The sequence below is a fragment of the Zosterops lateralis genome (genome assembly GCF_965231275.1).
Source record: "Zosterops lateralis genome assembly, chromosome: 1".
NCBI lineage: Eukaryota > Metazoa > Chordata > Aves > Passeriformes > Zosteropidae > Zosterops > Zosterops lateralis.
This window is the reverse complement of record NC_139762.1, coordinates 16857991-16879005: the sequence shown is the minus strand read 5'-3', so window position 1 is coordinate 16879005 and position 21015 is coordinate 16857991. Positions and strand designations below refer to the sequence as shown.

At 46.2% G+C, this 21015-nt stretch overlaps 1 protein-coding gene across 1 annotated transcript; it reads left to right on the top strand.

The window, feature by feature from the left end:
- Positions 1–2701: 2701 nt before the first annotated feature.
- On the top strand, positions 2702–7177 carry BAMBI (BMP and activin membrane bound inhibitor). Its single transcript, XM_083879398.1, has 3 exons — positions 2702–2818; positions 5652–5942; positions 6390–7177. Exons 1-3 carry the CDS (start codon positions 2743–2745, stop codon positions 6806–6808), a joined length of 786 nt encoding a protein of 261 aa, XP_083735524.1. The 5' UTR covers positions 2702–2742; the 3' UTR covers positions 6809–7177.
- The last annotated feature ends 13838 nt before the right edge of the window (positions 7178–21015 follow it).

Below are 21015 nucleotides of genomic sequence, written 5' to 3'. Positions count from 1 at the left end.
ATTATCTTGTTTATGTTATAGTCTGTCAGAGGACCCCACACAATTGTTCCATGTCTCTCTGAGCAGTGCACCAGAGAGTGAAGAGACACAATAAGTCGGTCAAACCTTCCTGAGACTGACTCGATCCACAGGTTTCCAAAAGGATCTTGAGATGCTTTGGGGAAACTAAGGCTTGGCAGTGATCCAAGCTGTCCCTCCCTCAGTTTCAGTATTTCACGCATGCTTGTAGCATACAGAATTAGAATTTTTTTTACAGTAAAGTGTACCTCACAATTCAAATTTGACATCTGTCAATGAAATTTGCTGTTCAAAACTGATCTCAAGCACATTGCCCTCTGGTTAGTCTGTCTGTGCTCCCTTGGCCAGGATGTTTATAATACTCAGGGAGTCTCTCATGTTACTTAGTGCAGTAATGTGGCTCCATGAATAAAAGCCATTTCCAGTCTGTCGCTACTGCATGTAACAAATGAGATCTGCTAAATGCGCTTGTCACCTTTGATAGGAACAGGAGAAGCAGAATTGCACATGTTGCTGTAATGATTCTAAGTTATAATGAATGATATTTCGTGTGTTTGCAAATGAGTATGTGATAGCTGGTGCCAGACTGGGAGATATGACTTGGCTGTTCTTGCTGTTTTTGTAATTTCTAAACAGAAACAAGAATTAGAAAATTACTTTGTGGTGGAGTGCAAATATAGCTAACATAAGTGTAAAGACTGCGGCACAGCACACGTGTACCTGTCTTATACATATGCAAATAACAAGACTCACAGTAAAACCATTATAACATGTGATGGCATCAGCACTAATTAGCCGGAGATCCAGTCTGTTCCTCTGTGCCAAAGTAAACTGGAGTTATCTCAATCTCAGATTTCATATTTCCTCCTTTCTCTTTCAGGAGGAATGTCTCTGACATGAGGTACTATGTCCCCTATTGAAAATGTCTTTAAAGACTCACAAAAAAAATTCAAATTAAAATTCTCAAGTAATTTTTTTATTATTATCTACACAGCATCCATCAGCTTTAATACTAGTAGTGGACCCAAATATGTAAAGCATTTTGCCCATAAATGGGTAACAGTCTGTGCTGTAGAAATCAAGGCTTATAAAATGTAATGAGCAAAGAAAGAAGAAAACTTAAGTTAGCAAAGAAATGTTAATTAAGGAGCACTTTTTTTTCAGGACGAACACGTGAAGGAAAACTGTCCAAGCTAAAGAGGACCCACAGAAGGTGTATCGGAGCTCAGTGCTGGAACAGCAGCTTGTGCTTCCATCCCCGACAGCTGCTCTGGGAAAGGAAATATTGGAAGGAGAATAGTTCCTGCAGGATATATTTGATGCTAGCTCTGTACCACGGGCTGCCCTTGCTGCGAGGATGTGACAGCAGCGGGTGAGACCCTGCGGGGCCGAGTGCGGGGAGCAGAGCCCCGAGCGGCGGGGGGACCCCGGGCCGGGACACGGGATGGGGCGGGGATGGGCACCCGCGGCTCCGGCCGGAGCGCAGGATTCCCATAACCTCGGGGAAAGCCCCGGCTGAGTGAAACTGCCGCTGCTCCCGCTGGGGCAACACCTCTGCACCCCCGCGCAGCCCCGGACACACGGGCCGGGACAGCGCCCGCCGGCGGGAGGGCTCGTTCCGCTCCGGCCCTGCCCGTCACCGCCACCCGGGGCTGGTCCGTCCGTCCGTCCGTCCATCCATCCACCCATCCATCCATCCATCCACCCATCCATCCGTCCATCCATCCACCCATCCATCCATCCATCCACCCATCCATCCATCCATCCATCCATCCATCCATCCATCCATCCAGGGTCCACCGAACTCGCAGTCAGAACATGATGTTTTTTAGTGGAAACCCGCGCTGCTGCCTCCGTAGGGAATTATCTCGGGGAGCCGGCAAAACCCGTTCCCCCGTCCCCGGAGAGCCCCGAACCTCAGGCAGCGACCGAGGGCGCTCGGTGCCGCCAGCGGCCGCTCTCCCGGCGGCACTCGGGGCTGCGGGCGGCACTCGGGGCTGCGGGCGGCACTCGGGGCTGCGGGCGGCACTCCGGGGCTGCGGAGGGCACTCGGGGCTGCGGGCGGCACTCCGGGGCTGCGGAGGGCACTCGGGGCTGCGGAGGGCACTCGGGGCTGCGGGCGGCACTCCGGGCTGCGGAGAGCACTCCGGGGCTGCGGGCGGCACTCGGGGCTGCGGGCGGCACTCCGGGCTGCGGGCGGCACTCCGTCCCGGCGCTCAGAGCCCGCGGCCGAACCGGGCGCGTTCCCGCCCGCCCGGCGCCGCCGTCACCGCCCGGGGGCGCCGCGGGCGGGGCTCGGGTCGCGCCGCGGGGCCGGGAGGGGCGGGGCGGAACGAGTCCCCGCCCACCCTCGGCAGGCACAGCCAATGGAGAGGCGGGGCGGGGAAGGGGCGGGGCAGGGCAGGGGGCGGCCGGGGCGGTGCGGTCCGCGCCCGGCGCCGGCCGTATTTACAGGGCGGGCGGCGGCGGGGTTGTGTCAGTGAGGCGGCGCTCGCCGGGGCCCAGTACTGCGCCGCTGCCGTTCTCGGTGCCGCTCCTGCGGCCGCGGCGGAGCAGCGAGGGAAAGGCAGAGAGCCGCGGCCGTCTCCCCGGCGCAGCGGTGGCCACACCACGGCTCTGCCCGCGGGCGAGCGGCTCTTGGGCGCTCCGGCGGGGCGGGGGCGGGCGGGCGGCGGCGGCTCGGCCGTGCCTGCGCTGCGGGCTGTGGCGAGCGGCGCCGGGTAAATGGATCGCCATTCCAGCTACATCTTCATCTGGCTGCAACTGGAGCTGTGCGCCATGGCCGTCCTGCTCACCAAAGGTGAGGGGCCGCGGCGGGACACTGAGGGATCGCGGTCTGCGGGGCCGCGCCGGCGGGAGCGGAGTGTCCGCGCTGCCGCTCCAGGGCAGCCGGGCCCGGCGCTGTCTCGGCCCCGCGCCCCGCGGCGTTGGCGGCCGGGCCGCCTGCTCTGTGCCTCCCGCCCCTCCGTCCCTCCCCTCACACCTGGCCGCCGGTGCCGGGCCTGGCCTCGCGGGTGTCCGGGCGGGGGCGGCCTGTCCCTGCCCGGTGGGGGCTCTGGGGCTGTGGGGGCCTTGGGGCCATGGTCTGTGGGGGCTCTGGGCCATGGGCTGTGGGCCGTGGGCCGTGGTCTGGCCGCCCGGGGAGCGCCCTCCGGGGCAGAGGCGACCCGCTGGCTGCCCGTAATCGTCCTGCTCCGGGGAGGAGGGTAAAGTATAAGTTAGCGTGGGGGTGATGTGCGACGGTATTTATTTATTTTGGAAGGAAGGCTGTAATTAACCCTAAATAACAGCCTTGCAGCGTGCAGGGGGGAGCCTGCTGGCCCCATCAAAGCGGGCAGAACAGGGAGTGACTGAGTGATGTGAAGTCGCAGATACTGAAACTATGTGCCTGATAATGATATAATTAGGGGATCACAGACTTCTGGCTGCTGTTGACTTCAAAAGCTTTAAGAGAAGCCTGCAGTCTCTCCTGTAGCCATCTTGACTAAAAGCAGACATTTTTCTTTAATAGCTACATACAGTAACAAGAAAGAGGAGGGAACAGAAGGGCATTGTTCAGTGTTTCAAAATACTAAATACCCTTTCTGGCCTTTTGCATAGCACAGGAAGAAACTTTATGAATTGACAGAAATACAGTAATACAAAGTCCATTCTGTTTCACTGAAAACGTGGCTTTAATTAAAAAGCAGTTGAATTAACCTGATGACTAGCCTGGGAAATTTTGTTTGTAAGATTGTCTTAGAGCAATAAAACTTAGATTTTTGAACGTTAATGTATAAGCAGTTAAAATGAAAGTATGTGTATTGTTTCACTTCATTCCTGTAGTGTGCTGAGACTCCTGAAAGAACTGTCAGCTCTGATAATGTGTGCCATGTTTGCGTCTTATATTTAACAGTGCAAAAATTATGAAAGCTATTTTTTTTCAGGGGGTTAGGGGGAGACCTCATATAAAATGCTTAGAAAACGATTGAGTCGTTTTTCTGTAACATGCTGGATGACAGTGAGTGTGAATTAATGAAAAATTAGATTACTTGGTCTGAAAGCCCAAGGGAATTGGACTGGAGACAGTGAGACACTCCATCATTTGGCTTCTATTAAGCAGAGTTATTAAAGAGCAGCGGGAACTTCAAGGCCTGGAGCCTGCAGTAGCATTTTAGGGAAAGTATTAAGGTAGCCCGACAGGGGGAAGCTAACTTGTTTGGGATGATTTTTAACGTCTTGCAGAACAGTTTTTTTAGCTATAGGTAGTAGGTAACATCATAAGAGGGGATGGCAGCAGGGAAGCCAGTAGATTGATTTTTGAAGCTCAGACTGTCGGAGGAAGACATCCGACTATTCAGTCAGCTTCGAAAACCTTGGTGCTGCTGTGGTGGCAAGTACAGTAGGCACACCAGAGGTAGTTTTAAGTCCATTCTTCCGAGGATGTCTCCAAAATCTGGCTTCCTCTTAAACCTTGGCTCGATGGGCACTTTGAGTTATGTTTGAGTTGCAGCTTGCCTAGAAAGAGTAAGTTTTCACTACAGCACAGGACATGTTTAATTCATACCAGAGCAGTTTAGAGAGCCCAAGATGAAGAATTTTATGAAGGGAACTTTTTTATCGCTTCCTTCAGAAATTTTTGAGGTTTCCTGAGATTTTTCATAGAGCCGGTAGAGGATTTTCAATCTTAAGTGTTTCCTCTTTTCTCTCCTGCACGTTGGATTGCATGTGAAACTGGGGAGAGACAAGGGGGAGCCTTTAGCCGTGCAGTTTCACTCCATTAAAAAACTTCACATTTGAATTGAGAGTCATTGTCTCTGGTGAACAGAATAATTATAAACTGGAGCTCTTTTTGTTTTATAATATTGATTAAAAAGTCTTTTTGAATGAATAACTAGTTAGATTTTCTCTTTCTGTAGAAATTAAAAATAGTTGCTCAGTTTCACACAATAAAACCTTCCTGACTGAGAGACTTAGATGGTAATGGTTCTAGCTAATAGCTTTATAAGGTGTTAGTTAAACCTTTTAAATTTTGGCGCAGTATTGAGAGGTAATAAACAATTCAACAGTTCCATTTTTTCCTCTTTCATTTGTCACATAAATACTTAAGCCTGGTATTTTTGTTGTGTGCTTATGTGCAGTTAAAAGAAATATTACTTTTATGAAAATAGAATGCTGTTCCTGGAGTAATGGTTAAAACATAGATGTGACTTTCTTCTAGGACTGAAAGTGTCTTGCTTTTAGAACTGGTATTTCACTTTAAAGGTGGTTAAATGCAACTGCTGACAGCGAGTGGAAGTAGCTATAAAATGGTCTTGTTAGTTATTTACCTTGGGGAAAAAAAAGCCACTGTGATCTTCCTCCCCCAGTCCCTGTTATAGCGAAATGCTCTTGCTTTATTTCAAAGGACTACAGTACTGGTCATTAAAGCAAGTGCTCCAGGGCCTTTACAGGGATTGGGGTTACAGCGAGGTGGGTGCTGTACAGTGATGGGAAGGAAACAACCCCAGCTCTTGTGGCTCTACAGTCCAAGGAAGTACATCAAATCTGGCACCACGTTTGGTTGTGTGATCCGTGTGGCTAATAAGGATGTATGGTGAGGTGTCCTTAGAGGACCAAAATCTTACCTTTCTTGCACGATTTTTGTTTTTTAGGTGAAATCAGATGCTACTGTGATGCTGCACACTGTGTTGCAACTGGCTACATGTGCAAATCTGAGCTTAGTGCCTGCTTCTCCAGACTGCTGGATCCTCAGAATACACATTCCCCACTTACTCACGGCTGCTTGGACTCTATTGCAAGCACAGCTGAGATCTGCCAAGCCAAACAAGCACAAAACCACTCTGGCACCACTACCATGTCCACATTGGAATGCTGTCATGAAGATATGTGCAATTATAGAGGACTACATGATGTTTTGTCTCCTTCTAGGGGCGATGCTTCAGGTAGGGCAATAAAAAGCTTCAGTGAAACCCCTGTTCTAGCCATCAGACCAGCAGCAGTTAAAACCTTGTGTATCTGCTGTTATTGATTTAGTTGTTAATGTAAGTGGAGACACCAGAGGGAGAAGTGGGTGGCTGGATGCAGGGAAACATCTTAGCCAATTAGCTTTTTTGTCTACTTTAATATTGGAAGTTTCTCTTGCCATCTTGACTTCTAAGAATCAGTGGCAGTGGTGTTCCTAGTTAAACTGGCTACTGGGGTAAGAAATTCCATGTTATAAGCAGACTTAGAAACTAACTTTTTTCTTTACAGGGGTATTGTCTGTAGATACTTCAGAGTGTAGCAGTTGCTCCTTAAACTTGTCAGTGTGGGACTTAAAGGATTTGCTTATGTGTAAATCAGTGTATATATAAATCCTGAAATAAGCTTCACATCTTTCCCCTTTGCAGGACAAGGGAGCAGATATCAACATGACAGCAGCAGGAATCTCATCACCAAAGTGCAAGAATTGACTTCTTCGAAAGAATTATGGTTCAGGGCAGCTGTAATTGCTGTTCCAATAGCTGGTGGGCTAATCTTGGTGCTCCTTATCATGCTGGCCTTGAGGATGCTCAGGAGTGAAAACAAGAGACTGCAAGATCAGCGACAGCAAATGCTCTCTCGTTTGCACTACAGTTTTCATGGACATCATTCAAAAAAAGGGCAGGTGGCAAAATTGGACTTGGAATGCATGGTGCCTGTGACTGGTCACGAGAACTGCTGCATGACCTGTGATAAAATGAGACATTCAGACCTCAGCAATGATAAAATTCTTTCACTAGTCCACTGGGGAATGTACAGCGGACATGGGAAGCTGGAATTTGTATGACCAATTATTTTTTAATTTGAGCTAAACTTACTCTCTGAACTCTTGAAGGCCTTTGGGTTCTACTGGACAGGAGCACTTTATCTTAAAAACTCTCATAAATCATCTTTGAGAAACAAAGGACCTCTGCAAACAGAATCTTGGATATTTCTTCTGAAGGATTCCAAAAGTTGTCTTATTTGCACAGAGTAAAATACACTCAAATGTATTGTTTGCTTCAGAGTTGTGAAAGCAAAAGTTAGAAGTTGTAAACACTGTCACCAGGGTTATCTGAACTGTAGGGAGCTGAGAAGTGAGTTATTATAATAAACTGTATGCAAGCTCCTATGTTTCCTGACGTATTGTAAAGATTTTTAAATATATATATATTTTGTCTGAAACTTGCTTGTGACTTTTGTTTTGGAAAGTGGATTTTCTTGTGGGTGATAGTGGAAAACAAATCAAGGTGTGCATGGTAATGCCATGCGTAACAGATTCTGAAAGCAGGCTCTTTTCCTACTCTGCAAAGAAATTTAGGTGGTTATTTGAGAACGAAGGTGGCAGCTTTTTCTTACACTTCAAGTAGCAGCGAACCCACATCCTCGATTCTTGGCTGTAGCAAATTTTGTAACCTCAATGAACTCTTCCAAAGCTTTATGTGATCACTTTTTCTTCTGTTAATGAAGAAAGACTTTGTGCAAAATGTTTTCCTCCCTTGTTTCACAATTCTTGTTTCTATGATCTTCTGATTTTCCTTCTTTTCCTTTTACACCCAGATGTTTTTTTGGGAGAGGAGAGGGAAACCCCAAAACCACACTGCCTGTTAAGTTTGGTTGGTTTTTTTTTTTTCTGTTTATAACCCCTCTGGGCACAGTGGAAAGCATCTGCCTTGCTCTTCTATCATGTAACTAAGTATCATATGCTCCTAGGTTTTTGTGGGACAGAAGAAACAACATTGTACTTTAATCTCTGCCTCCTCCTTTATGCTATTCTTGCATAAGTAGCTTTTCTTCCTGGCCAGTATTTGTGCACTTAGTTGTTTCTTACTCCTGCTAGTTGGCTGCACTTGATCATTTCATTTATTCAATGCTTAGTTGCTAAAAACAACCAGCCTCTGGACTATTCAAGGAATTTAATGTATTTATTTTTCTTGCTATATTAGACTGTGCAATAATTAAAGTATACTTGCTTAAAAGGCTGAAGCCACATCATGGTGAAAGAAGCATCCAAAATGCTGCTTCAGAAGATAAGACCTGGCAAGAGTCTAGTATTCGTCTATGTTTTAAGCTTTAGAAGTGCTTCTGCCCCCTGTTTTGGCAGTGAAGCTGAGGTCCTACTGTTGCCAACAGTGAGAAGGGGATGGCACACACAGGGTTACAACAGCCTTGCAGCAATGCTCTGATCCCGTGTGCTGTTTGCTGTGGTAGATTGCTTTGGGATGTGCAGGCTGAAATGCAAAGGGCTGTAAGCAAAGAAAACCCGCCCCTCTAAGTCCACAGGCTCACGTTCCTGAAAGTACACTTAAACCATGTGCTAGGGTTGTTGTTGGAGATTAAGTTGGTCATTGGCTGTGCAAACAGAGGGACTGATATTGCAAACTTAGCCCTACGGTCATCTGGGCCGAGTGCAGTGAGAGCCTTGGGAATGCAAGGGTCCCACTATGCCCATGTTTCCAATATTAAAGTGCAGTTTAGAAAGATTAGTTTCATCGCTACTTTAAGCTGCTGACCATTCTTACTACTTCAATGTGCCTGGAGAGTTGCTTTTAATGCAGATAGTTATATCTGATTTCCACCTCTTTCTGCTGCTGAAGTTTAAGAAATTACGTGGCCACGGCTTCTCTTGGAATCTGGCCTATGGTCTTCTGGCTGACCTTTCAAAGTGCTGCTTTCCTATAAAAGCTCTGCCCTTCCTTTGCACTGATCTGAAAATCTAGGGCAGTTGTCTGCTCTGCCAAGTATATTATTTTTTGGGAATGGCTGATTAAAAACTTGATGCTGAAAGAGACAAACCTGAAATACCGTCTGTAGCTGCACCAGTAGTTACCGTGACTAGACGAGTTAGAAAATCTGATGGCTAAACCTTTTAAGTGTCTTCTCCGGCAATCAGAGCGAGTATGCTGTATAGTCATTTAAGCATCCTGTGACCTTCACCACTCATTTGCCACTGATTTGAATACATAAGGGCCTATTTATGCTTGCCATTAAAAGGCTAGTAAGACCAGGATGCTCTAATTGGCCCCTTGCTGTGGGGATGTTCTAAAGAAGAAAAGAGCTTGTTTGCCATCCCCTGCAGTCAGGGCAGCAGGGCTACCGAGCGCTGGGGCTTGGGTTAGCAGCTGCCATCTCCTGGGCTTCTGTTACCTGGTGTGGTACTTAGAGTTTAGGTGTGGCAGCTGATATGGCCTAGGAGTTTCTGGGCTATGAGTCCTCTAAGAAGAAAATTAACTCTATCCCAGCCAAAATCAGGACGGTATGAAATCTGGATTTCCAATTTATTTTAAAGCCTTTATATTCAGGAAATGGTGTTACGAGCTCTGGTGTCTGTCTGGCAGCAGCTATGTGAGTTATGGAATGAGCCCAAAATCTTTTCACTGAAGCCACTGACTGCAGAGTCCAAAGGGCGTTGGAGTGAGCAGTAGCCGGCTTCATCGCTAGGATTTCTGTAGTGGCTGCTTATATAGCCTGCAGGCCTCGGCGCTATTTAGAAAACTTACTCCTGTGACAAGGAGGGTCCTTGTGATGTTCCCTGGGGTTCCCGGCTGCTGGGTGCTGTACCAGCGTGAAACAAAGCGGTCCTAGACAACCACTTCACCCAACCTACTGAGGCAGGCAACACATATTAATAGCTGAAGAGCCTGGCTGGAGGCTGAAGAGGTGAGACAGTAATCGAAGGCTATCCTTTTAAATGCATCTGAGTTAAGAGCCTGGATTTGCCATTGTGCTAAGCACTCTCAGGTTTCCCCTGCAGACAATAACAAACACTCCTTTCTTTGAAACCCCTGCAAGCCTGGGAGCGTAAAAAGGACAGCCGTCTATTTCCAACCGAGAAAGTCTCTCGGATTGTAATAAATGAAATCAAATGTCCAAGATTTAATTTAGCATACCCCGTGCCTCTCTCTGATTCTTTCCTCAAAACAATAATGGTTGTAGCTTTTCTTACGTCCCTGCCGCTGCTGGCTTTGCGAGCCGCTGGGTTGGTATGTCTCCTCTTAACTCCTGCTGAACTGATTCTATTAAAAACCCCTTACTCCACAGGGGGCTTGACCTTTTTCTGAAATACCAAATGCGTCTGCTTTGGAAATCACAAACTTCTCCTCTAAAGAGCTTGTAAATCTGGTTTCAATATTGAGTGATTACAGGCTGTGTGGAGAGCTTGAAAGTAAGCAGCCACTTCTGGTAGCAGAGCGCGGAGCTGGGCTGCCGGGGCTGAGCGCCGCTCTCATTTTTCACCCCGGTGTGTGTTTAGCATAAAACCACTGACGTCAGCTGATTCAGCCGATTAGCGGTGGGGAGACTGGTCAGGCTCTGGTCGCAGGACGCTTGTCTTCTCTTATCAGAACCCCGGAATCCAGTTTTTGTTGTACAACCACTCGCTCTGTTGTAAATCCAGGGATCTCATTGCAAATGGATGATGCCCTAGAGGCCAAACACCAAAAAAAAAAAGCCTGGGAAAAGAGCAAGGCTTTTTCTTAGGTGTAATGGATGCATCTGCACCTTCACTTGCTGCTCTTGGCATAAATAAAACAAGGTATGAAGAAGGGAAAATATATCGCCAGGCTGCCTGTGTGAGATGGGATGTGCCTCTTAGCTACCAGTCAGTGGGGTTCCACAGTGAATAAATGAAAGCAAAATTTGGCCTTCTCTTTGAAAAGGGAGAGGGATAAGAAGGCAGTCTACCAAGAAAAAGAATCTATGGTCAAAAAAAAGCCAACCCTACCATAAGAAGGCACAAGTTGAGTGAATAAAAAAAGGAAGTCTCTGAAGGAGGCAAAGTTTCCTTTATGTCTTTTTTCAGTTAGTTTCCCACATGGAGATCACTGGAAGCATATTTGTATTGTTCCAGTGTCTGGTCACTTGGCAGAAAAAAATACTTCCTTGTTTTGGTTCTAGCAGCTCCTTGGGGAAGTAGTATTTTGGATCTGTCACTGTGTTTTATTTCTGGTGAAAAACAAGTCGTAGAAAGGTGCTGGTAAAGTATGATTATCTCTTGGGAGGGGCCCGGTGTCTCCAACATTATAAATTCTGTCTCCCTCTAAATAAACACCCAACCTCATTTTCTTTGTTTCACCTCTAACCCCTCATCTGCATCCTTTGCAATCCCAGGGGGTGAATCCTGAAGTAAAACAAACTGCAAGGGAAGGAAGCCAGGAGGGAGCCACAGTGCCTGTAGATTAACAGAGCTTTCTGCTCTCCAGCCAACCTTGACAAAAGGATTCAATCCTGAACTGACCTTGAGGGGGAAAAGCAAAACAAAAACCACCTTGACTTGAACTTTCAAGACCGCAGGAGTTTAGTGCTCGGTTTGATGTCTCCTAAAGGGAGCAGGGAGTTAGAAATGCCAAACACCTGTCTTGCAAACCCAAATCCTAACAACTTATCATGAAATTTGAGCCACAAATCGCATGGATTTGAAAAATTTAGGAATTGCTCATCACTGTTTCTAAATAATCCAGTGTTGCTAAAATGGCCTAAAAATGTGCTTTTTATTCCCCATTGTGATTATCTAGGCAAATCTATAACATTTGGTTAAGCAAATAGTAAGTTCTGTTGAAACATCAATATTTAAATACAACTTTTCACTGAATAAATATTTCTGCCTGGAAGCGGCTCCTGCCTCCCAGCTGAGGCCTGATCTTTTCCCTTTAGGCAGAAAGGAAGAGAACAAGTCAGCCCAGACTTCATAAAAAAAACACACTGGCATGAATATAGGGTGACTCGGTTTTTAAAGAAGTTTTTTATTAAAACTGAAATATTAGAATGTTTTTCTCTTTCTAGTTATCACACTACTTAAATATATCAACGGCCATGCAGTTGAGAGAAGTGAGTGAAATGTATTGTTTCACTCCCCTTGGCTGTGGGCTGTGTTTTAAAAGTACTGACTTGTGACAGCGTGTTAAGAATGGAGCCTTTCCTGTAATTGCTTTTTTACCTATTAGATTAAAATTTCAGGACAGTGTCTGTGGAGCAGCAAGGTGATGAGCATTTTCCTTTCTCTTAAGGTTATTTTTTACCTGTTTTCCAGCCAAAAAAAAGGTAGAAGTGGCACTGTGATGAACTAGCATCTGTCTGGGAGAGACTCTGGGGGGCTGGGGACAATCACCCTGGCAGTGCCTGTGGTGTAGCCAGTGTGGCTGCTGAGTGCCAGGCTAGTCTGTTTTTGGGATCTTTTCACTCCAAAGGCCTGCGGGTTGCAGATGTAAATCCCCTTCTTGTTACTCGGAAGGAAAATATTGGTGCACTAAATCTCCTCTTGGCACTTGGCTGCGACAATGGAGAGGGAGGAACAGTACAGGCTCAGGCTCCTGCGCAGGCTGAGGATGCTTGTATTGGTGTGCAAATCAGGGCTTGTGTCAGGCAGGTTGCTTTGAAATGCTCAATTTGTTGAGTTCTGGCTGTGAAGTAGCTATTTCATCAGTGGAAGATTTATTAACCAATTTTTTATGGCTATCGACAATGGCTTAGCTCCAGCAGGGTCCCAGGCATTTTTATGAAGTGCAGTGGGTTCCAGAGGTAGAGGTGTTTTATATTGCTCTGGCATTTTAACCCAGTGAGCTAAGGCCTCTATCCTACAAATACTTAAGGATGTACATAATTCATTCTGGTCCCAGGGGCTGTTTTGTCCCTGCTGCTGGCAGGGCTTTGCTGAGCTCTATGCTGGGTACCTGCTCTCTCTCGTTGTTGAGGAGCTGCAGCAGGCTCTGGGAGAGTCCTTGCTGGCCATGACATTTTCTTTATTAAAGCATGGAGGGGAATTGAGAGTTAATGCCAGCATTCTGTCACAGTCACACCACTGGTGGCCATCGAGTCCATGTTTTCCTTTGAGCAGTGACCTGGCTGCCTTGGCTGTGGCTGGTGATGGGAGAGCAAAAGCCCATGCTGGATACAAGTCAGGGGCCAAATTAGTGTGGATGTGTGTTTGTCAGGGCAGCATCTCACCTGGCTTGAGAGCCTTGTCCTAGGCTGCAGCTGGCATTTTTTGCAGGCAGTGTAGGGAGGAGCACCCTGACAGGTTCCATGGCCTAAAACCTTTTATGCTTTTGCACACAAGAAATCACGGCTGCCGAGCCTGCGGAAGATCAGCTCTCTACGTCTACCCAGTGCCCAAAGCTGTGCTCTCAGCCATCATCTGCCTCTGTCACACAGTGTGTGATGGTCAGGGTTTTAATTATGTGAATGTATGCAATGATTTTTTCACTAAAAACTCCTTATTGAATCTCCCTCCCAACCATCTGGGTCCTGGTCTGTCTGGCTGCAATCTCTCTGCAGCTCTTCATCTCACGTCCTTGCTCTGGCTCTCCCTCCCCTGGATGCCTTTCTCTGCTCTTCTCAAAGAGCCAGGGGTGCAGGGTGCCCTGCCTGCTCTGGAGCAAACTCTCCCTGGCAACAGGTACTGTTCCCAGCCTCCCTAGCTGTTATCAGTCCGCAATAACCTTTCCCTTATTTGATTTTTTTTTTTCCCTGGGGGACTCTAGGGGACAGCCACAATTATGTTTCTTCCAACCCAATTCCACCTGACTATTCAGCAGTGGGAGAGCAGAAAGGAGAGTGTTTCCCTCATGACAGACTCCCAGGTGGGTGAGCAGAGCCAGGCTCTGCCAGCCTCCACTGACTAGCAGTCTCTCCTTGGAATGGGACAGGCCCAAATGTGGGGGTCCTCCTCTTCATAATAAAAAATACAAAACACTCTCTTGTAGTGATTGTTTTCAGTGAAACTTTTATATCAAGCTGGAAACGCTTCTTTTTTCTGTATCAACAGATGACAGAAATATTTTTTTGTTGTTGTTATAAAAAATGCACCAAATTTTGGATCTGCTTGGACGTTCATTTTATCATAATGCAAATAAAACTTGCCTTTTTTTTTTTTAATCTTGTACCGAAGCATAACATTTCTATTTGTGTTTGTAGGCTGGGTTAAAATTGCTTTGCAGCAGCTTTTTGCTATGGGATGAATTGGTTGTGGAGTTTTGTAATCTCTGCCTTCATTACTTGCTCTGTTATCTGTCCCCATTGCTGCTGTGCTTTACTGACTGCGGGATAATTTTGTCTGTAGAAAGGTTGTCACCCTTTAGCTCTTTGAACTGAACTTTGTCTCCCTATATCTGCTGGTAGCAGTTGGCACTCCTGTCTTTTTCCTGCAAGGGAGAGGGACCCCCATGGCCCCAGGGACTTGTGCAGCCTTCTGTGTCTCTGACCCAATCCTCAGTGCCCCCCTTGCTGCCCCCACTGTGTGAACCAAAACACTGGTGGTTCTGCTGGCATCTTGCAGCTTCCAGGAGAGCTGCAGGCTCCAGGAGGAATTTTATGGCAAGCATCTTATCATAGGTTATGACTGAGCATACACAAGCACTCCCAGTGACCAGAGTAATCCACTCTTTACTAGCATAATTTGACTTTATTTTTTATTTACACAGTGAGGCTTGGGTGGAGTGTTATGTACATGGTATCAGAAAAACAGTCTGCTCCACCTCGGGGCTGCACACGTGCTGGAGCCAGCGCACCCGCCGACCCGTGGACTCCAGCAGCCCTTTGTATTGTAGGAGTGAATCCACACGTGGGAAGCATTCGACTTTCTCCCTATGAGTGTCTGAGCAAGCAGGTTATAGTGCCTCAGTAATCTTCAGTACATGGCCAAACATTCAGTGACATTCCCTGTTTTACAGTGGCAATCGATGAGTCTACAGGAGTCCTGAGTACAGCAGTGAGCTGAACTCGGCTAATCTCTTATCAAAGCGGTGGATCCCTGCTGGGACTGCACCCTATCTACATATTAATATTTGATCATTCATGAGCAATTTGCAAATTTGTAATGAGTAATGAAATATCCTGGGAACTGTTTGCTCACAAATAGTTTCCAGAGTATTTCATTACATATGACAAATTTGTAAGTATGTAGTTGCCAGTATTGAGATTCCTGAGTTGTCTGCTCCTGAGGAAAGTGCTGCTGCAGGACAGATGGATTGGTATCTGCTTGATCACAGCTGGGGATGCTGTCAGTGGTTTTCTGTCACAGTGGATAAAAACACTCAACAGCAAGATTACAGGGATCTGCTACATATATTTTTGAGTGAAAATTAATCAGAAGTACAATATATAGCTGTAATTTTCAGTGTTCACTTGAGTGTCTTATCTCACTGGTTTCTTCCACAGCCAGACATTTTCCTCAGTTGCCCACCTGGACTCACAGGTACGAAATCCATTTTTCCTTGATTTTTGCTAGTGTTTTGCCAACAACTTTCTATAAGTTTGGTACAGTTGAACAGCAGAAGCAGCAGTGAAATATGGGGTTTCAGAACAGGATGGTGGAGTACAGAGTTTTTGCCTAGACCAAGGTAGAAGAATTTGGCACAAAGAGAAGATCAGAACATGCAAAAACCTATTTCCTCCCCTGAAATTATCCATGTATGCTATAAAAAAATTAACAGAAATAGCAACAAATGAACGTATCTCAGCACTGTAATACAACATGAACGAGTTGGCTTTTAGCCTTCAGTGCTGCCATGGCATATGGAGGCTTTTGCAGCCTGTGGATGACTGCACTGGGCAAGGATCTGATGGGATGGCTGCAGCCATCATGAGGAAGCATATGGGGTTGAACTCAATTGCATACAACGCTTTGCTGATCCTGTATTACACAGCATGTGGATCAGGTGAATTTGGGCCTTGGGGTGCTGTGTTTCCTGGACATTGCACCAGGCATTGTCCCCAAAGCTCACAACTCCCAGAGAGGGGTAAATCCTTCAGCAGAGCCAGCAGCAGTGGGAGCTGTTGGGTGCACAGCACAGGCAGGTGTCTGGCATTAAGATATCAGCTCCTTAAACAGGTTAGCTTGCAGAGAGAGCACAGATATAACCCCATACCTTGAATTTAACACCTAACTGCAGGCTGCAAAGTCTGGCAGACTGTGGCTGGGGCCAGCCTGGGTTGGATTGCCTTGCAGGGGCACCGTCACTGTCACTGCCATTGCTGTCACTTAACAGTCCTCTGGGTATTGCATAAGTGAACCTGGACCAAAGCTCTCCTGTCTCTCAGGAAAGTGTCTGACTCAGTGAGCTTTGGGTTAAACATATTCTAAAATACATTAAAAATTGTGTTTATGAAATTTATACATAAAATCATCTTAGTCTTCTGGCTGAGGATGAGGATTATGTAATTAATCTTTATATTGTTAGTAAACAAATGATTTTATAATTGTGTAAGGTTTTTGTATAATTAACAACATATCCAATAGAACCTGAGTGGAGTGCCCTGTCCAGCTGACCACACACTCATTCTTTGCTCTTCTCCCTACTTCCTCTGGCCAATCTATATGTTCTCCAGCTAGGAAGAAGACTTCAGCTCTCAGGAACTTTTCAGGTCCATTCCAGAAATGAGCTACAGATTCCCACCAAATATGGGATGTGGGAATGGGATCCCAAATATAGGATCACCATGTACAGTGATACCTGTATATGCGCAAGGATGTGTGAGAAGCCATAGGTCTGCAAGTATGACCTTCCCAGGCTAGGATGTGTGGCAGCAGCCACAATTCTTCAGATCAGCCTTTGGGATGATCAGTGTTCCTCCCAGGAGACCTGCTTCCAGGGGCACCATGTTTCCGGGCCATGTCCTTAGAGAAGTTGTCCTTACAACTGATCTTTCCAGGGCTGATGTAGACTTCTCCTGTGTGCTGGTAAGCAGTCTGTTTGTGTTGTGGCAAAACTCTCTGCCCAGAGCAGACCAGCCCTCTTCTGTAGACAGGTTAGAGAAACTTTCCCCCCAGAGTCTGCACAAAATTGTAAATTATTCTTTGAAGTTTCCATCCTTCTTTTCCCATCAGTCAAGAAATGTTCACGCTATTTCTTAAAAATAAGAAAAAGTACTTAAAATGCTGCTCTAAAATTATGTGTGGGAAAACCCCGACTCAGCCAGAGGAGGAAAGAGTAGAGACATAGCAACAATTACTGCTGAGTCTGTTTATGTTTGTTCTCCCCAAAACAAGAATGAAGAATGGGACTAAACACAATTAGTCACCAGCCACTGGTGAGGGAGAGGATGCTGCTGAGTCACAGCCACAATCAACTCTCTCCCCAGAAAGGTCAGCTCAGGGTGGAGGAGCCAGACTGCAATGGCTCCTGCACCCTCTTTCCTTAAGGGCAGTGACCCCAGGATTGGGGTGCTGCAGAGACAGCTAGGACCTACTGCCCTATCTGTGCCAGGGATTATCACCCCTACAAAGGGACAGGATTGCAGCTCCTCTGTGGGATTTCTCTGCACCCTCTGGGTGTAGTCACACTGGTGTTTCTGTTCCAGCTTCAGCAGAGTGCAGGAACAAACCACTTCCTCCCTGCTGTTCAGAAAATTGCAGCTGCAGATGGCACAGGACTAGAGAGGCAATCAGACATTCTGGAGAAGGGACCAGAAGGATCTTTCTAATCTGCCATGCATAAAGCAAATTTTTAAGAACCTGTTCCTGTTGGTGACTGGGATGACTCCAAGCAAATAGTCTTACCTGAGACTTTCCTGCCTAGTGAGTGTGAAATGTTATCACACAAGCATCTCTTGAAACCTCTCTCTGATTTCTCTGCTTTGCCCCCTCAAGGCAAACAGATGGAAGTTTAATCCTCTCCCCTTAGTGTCTCTGGATTGTAAAGCCTTTGTCAAAAGGGAGCCTGAGATCTTAAAACCTAATGCTTTTTCCTAGATATTGAGATAATTGCTATGGGCTAGACGCAAGGAGAATAAAGAAGCCAGGCGAGGCAAGCGGGAAATGGCAGGAAGTGAGAGCTAGATAATGGAAAAAGTAGTTTAAAATTATTTTCTTCATGTCTCCATATACTGATTTGTTGCTAGAACAAATGGAAATGTGCTTAATGGATTCTTCTCTGCTCTGAAGGTTTGAGAATAGGTGCATTGAATTTATGCCAAATTAGGGAAGAGTCTGGGCATTTCCTAGACAACAAGATGAGAGAAAAGCAAACCAAAAGAAATAAGAATTTTCCCCCGTCCAGATTTCTAACAGGTTAGGAAGCAATGCAGGTCAATGTAATAGAAACTGGGATGACTCTCTTCTAGCTTGCTTTTTACTGGAAAACAGCCCAGGTGTAAGGAACATACAGCAGGTACCAGGGGGAAGCAAAGCTTAGTGGCTTTAGGATGAATTGTCCTTGATTAGGTGATGCCGTGGGTGGCTTGGCTGGACTCTAATGATGGCCCTTTCTGCAGGGGGATGTTGAGGGAGGTAACACCCTTTCCAGCCACACTTCCAAGGTGCTGAGGTCCTGCAATGGTTCTCATGCCTGGGGTGGCTTTTCTCCTCAGAGACTCTTTGGAAAGCAGAGGTTCTTCAGAGTGTGCCTCTCAGTGTGTGGTCACACTTATGTGAGTATATGGAAGTCAGAAAAAAAAAATTAAAAAGCTGTGCAGAAGATTTTACTTTCCAGGCCAATTTACTGCACAAATTTTATGATTGTTAATCTATTATTTGTGTAGCTCTTGCTGTCTGAATGAAACAAATGGCCATAGATGGCTGTTAGCTGATGCTTTCTCCTGAACAGGAAGAACAGCAGCCCTGGAGATGCTTGGGCAGATATCTGTTGCTGCAAACCAGCTTTGTGGCATTGACCAGCAAGACAGCACTGATTTCTGCATCTCAGGCTCTATGAGAGAGCATGTCTGTATACATCATGGCTGTGGCTTTATTTAATCCTCACTGTATGCAGTCAATAACAGGAAGACTCTTGACATTTTCAATTGTCAGATGGGGATCACATTCTTGCAGAAAATGTCCTGTCTGAAACAACCTCTTGAGAGTGGTTCCTGCGCAAGAGAAGGTCCTACCTCTGGGTCCCCAGTAGTATTTGCATGCCATGTGCTCTGTGGTTTGGTATAGAAACTTGCTCCAAGAAGAACCTCAGGGTTTGGCTGTCCATCCCCATCAAGAAGCAATGAGCAAAGTGGAAGCAACTAACTGAAGTGTTTGGTGATAGTGTTATGAGCAAGGGTACTTTTGTTGCATGGAAAATACATGGTTTTCCCTTTTAAATTGGAGGTACCGTGTAAAATATTGTGGTGCATCACAGGAGCAGTGCAGCTCCCAGATAGATCAGACCAGTGTAAAGGCAGAGATCAAACATAACTTTTTCTGTATTGACATAATGCACATTGCAGTTTCAGTTCCACCATAGCCCAAAAAAGGAAAAGATTAGAAGGCAAACTACACAAATGATCAATGATGTTAATTACAGTTCTCAATGAGGGGAATAATAGTAATGCAAGGAAAAGTAAATACTTATTAGCCCTAAGGAGCATCCTGTTATCTGTATGAAAAATAAACACATTTATCTAAGCACCACACTTATCTAGGCACCACCACCATGGCTCTGACTATGAGAGGTGGTGTGCTTACTTCACCCAGATGTTGGCATCATTACCATGTCTAATGGAAAACAGAAGAAGCTTCACTGATGCTAATGGATGTAAAACTGGTCTGAATGGCCAACTTGACCTTAGTATTCTCCTCAGCCAGTGCCAGAACACCAACCTTTCACCTAACAGCTAGGGCAGGTGATAAGTACCACTTAGCAATATGCTATATATTATATGTGTAATATGGTACGCTATACAGCCTCCTCTACCTCCCGACCTTCTGAAATTCTTTTGAAGATCACATTAGCCCTATTGCAACGACAATGGGCATGTAGATTATAGGTAGTTGGGATGTGCTGAAGGCCTCTGTAACAAAGATGACAAAGGATTTTAGTCTTTTCTTTAAGATCCAGATGACAGTTTTGCTGAAAGCTGTTGTGGTTTCATGTTTGGAGGTGCTAAAAATCCCAGTGGTTACAGTGTGGGTGGCAAGTGCTCAACATTTTTGGATGTCAGGCCAGGCATGTCCTCACTGGCCACCTCTCTTCAACCACCTCCAAATGATTCCCTGATATATTGCCACTTAAGCCTCAGCCCTGTCTTAGAGGTTCTCCATTAGTGGTATAATGAACTGATACAACGCTCAGTCAAAGGATTCAGAGCTAGTGTGCAGTAAACATAAACATATGTTTAGCATTGGGTTATAAACTACTGTAGCCAAAGTGGGCAAGTGTTACAAACTTCAAACACGAAACAGATGCAAGTTAATTGGAGGCATGGAAGTGATGACAATAGAAGTGAGCTGTAGCAAGGAAATGAAATGTTAGTTTAGGCAGAAGTTGCTGCAGCTCTGCCTTGCACTGAAAATGCCTGCAGTCTCTGCTGAAGATGGGAAGGCATAGACATACTTTTATTGGGACGGGCAAGCATGTTGTCCATGTGTCAGAAATATAAGTCACTGCTGTGAGAGAATGTGTGAAGGAAACACAATATGAGAGGCTTTTGAAAGCTGGGAATTTGCTTGCCATGAGGTCACAGAATCACAGAATAAGCTGAGTTGGAAGGGGCCCACAATGACCATCGAGTCCAGCTCCCAGCCCTGCACAGGACAGCCCCAAGAGTCACACCTTGTGCCTGAGAGCATTGTCCAAAAGCTTCTTAAACTCTGTCAGGTTTGGTGCTGTGGCCACTTCCCTGGAGAGTCTGTTCTAGTGCCCAAATCACCCTCTGATTGGTGAAGGATCTTTTCCTAATAACCAACCTAAACCTTCCCTGACACATCTTCAGGCCATTCCTTCTTGTCCTGTCACTGGTCACCCCAGAGAAGAGATCAGTGCTTGCCCCTCCTCTTTCCTTCACAAAGAAGTTGTAACTGCAGTGAGGTCTCTGCTCAGTCTCCTCTTCTCTGAACTGAACAAACCAAGTGACCTCAAGCACTTCTCTCACGGCTTCCCCTCAAGGCCCTTCACTGTCCTGGTTGCCCTCCTTTGGACACTCTCTAATTGCTTGATGTATCTGAAGCTTGTCTGCAAAAGAATTGTAGAATGGTTTGGGAAGAGGCTTTAAGGATCATCTAGTTCCAAGCCACCTGCCATGTATGGCAGGACTTACAGTGCCCAGTGTGCCCTGAGAAAGCAGATGTCCCACAGCATGGGCATCCCCTGG

Coding starts and splice junctions, on each gene's coding strand:
- BAMBI (XM_083879398.1), top strand. CDS start 2,743: ATGGATCGCCATTCCAGCTACATCTTCATCTGGCTGCAACTGGAGCTG. Junction 2,819..5,651: donor GGCCGTCCTGCTCACCAAAG/GTGAGGGGCCGC, acceptor TTTGTTTTTTAG/GTGAAATCAGATGCTACTGT. Junction 5,943..6,389: donor TTCTAGGGGCGATGCTTCAG/GTAGGGCAATAA, acceptor TCCCCTTTGCAG/GACAAGGGAGCAGATATCAA.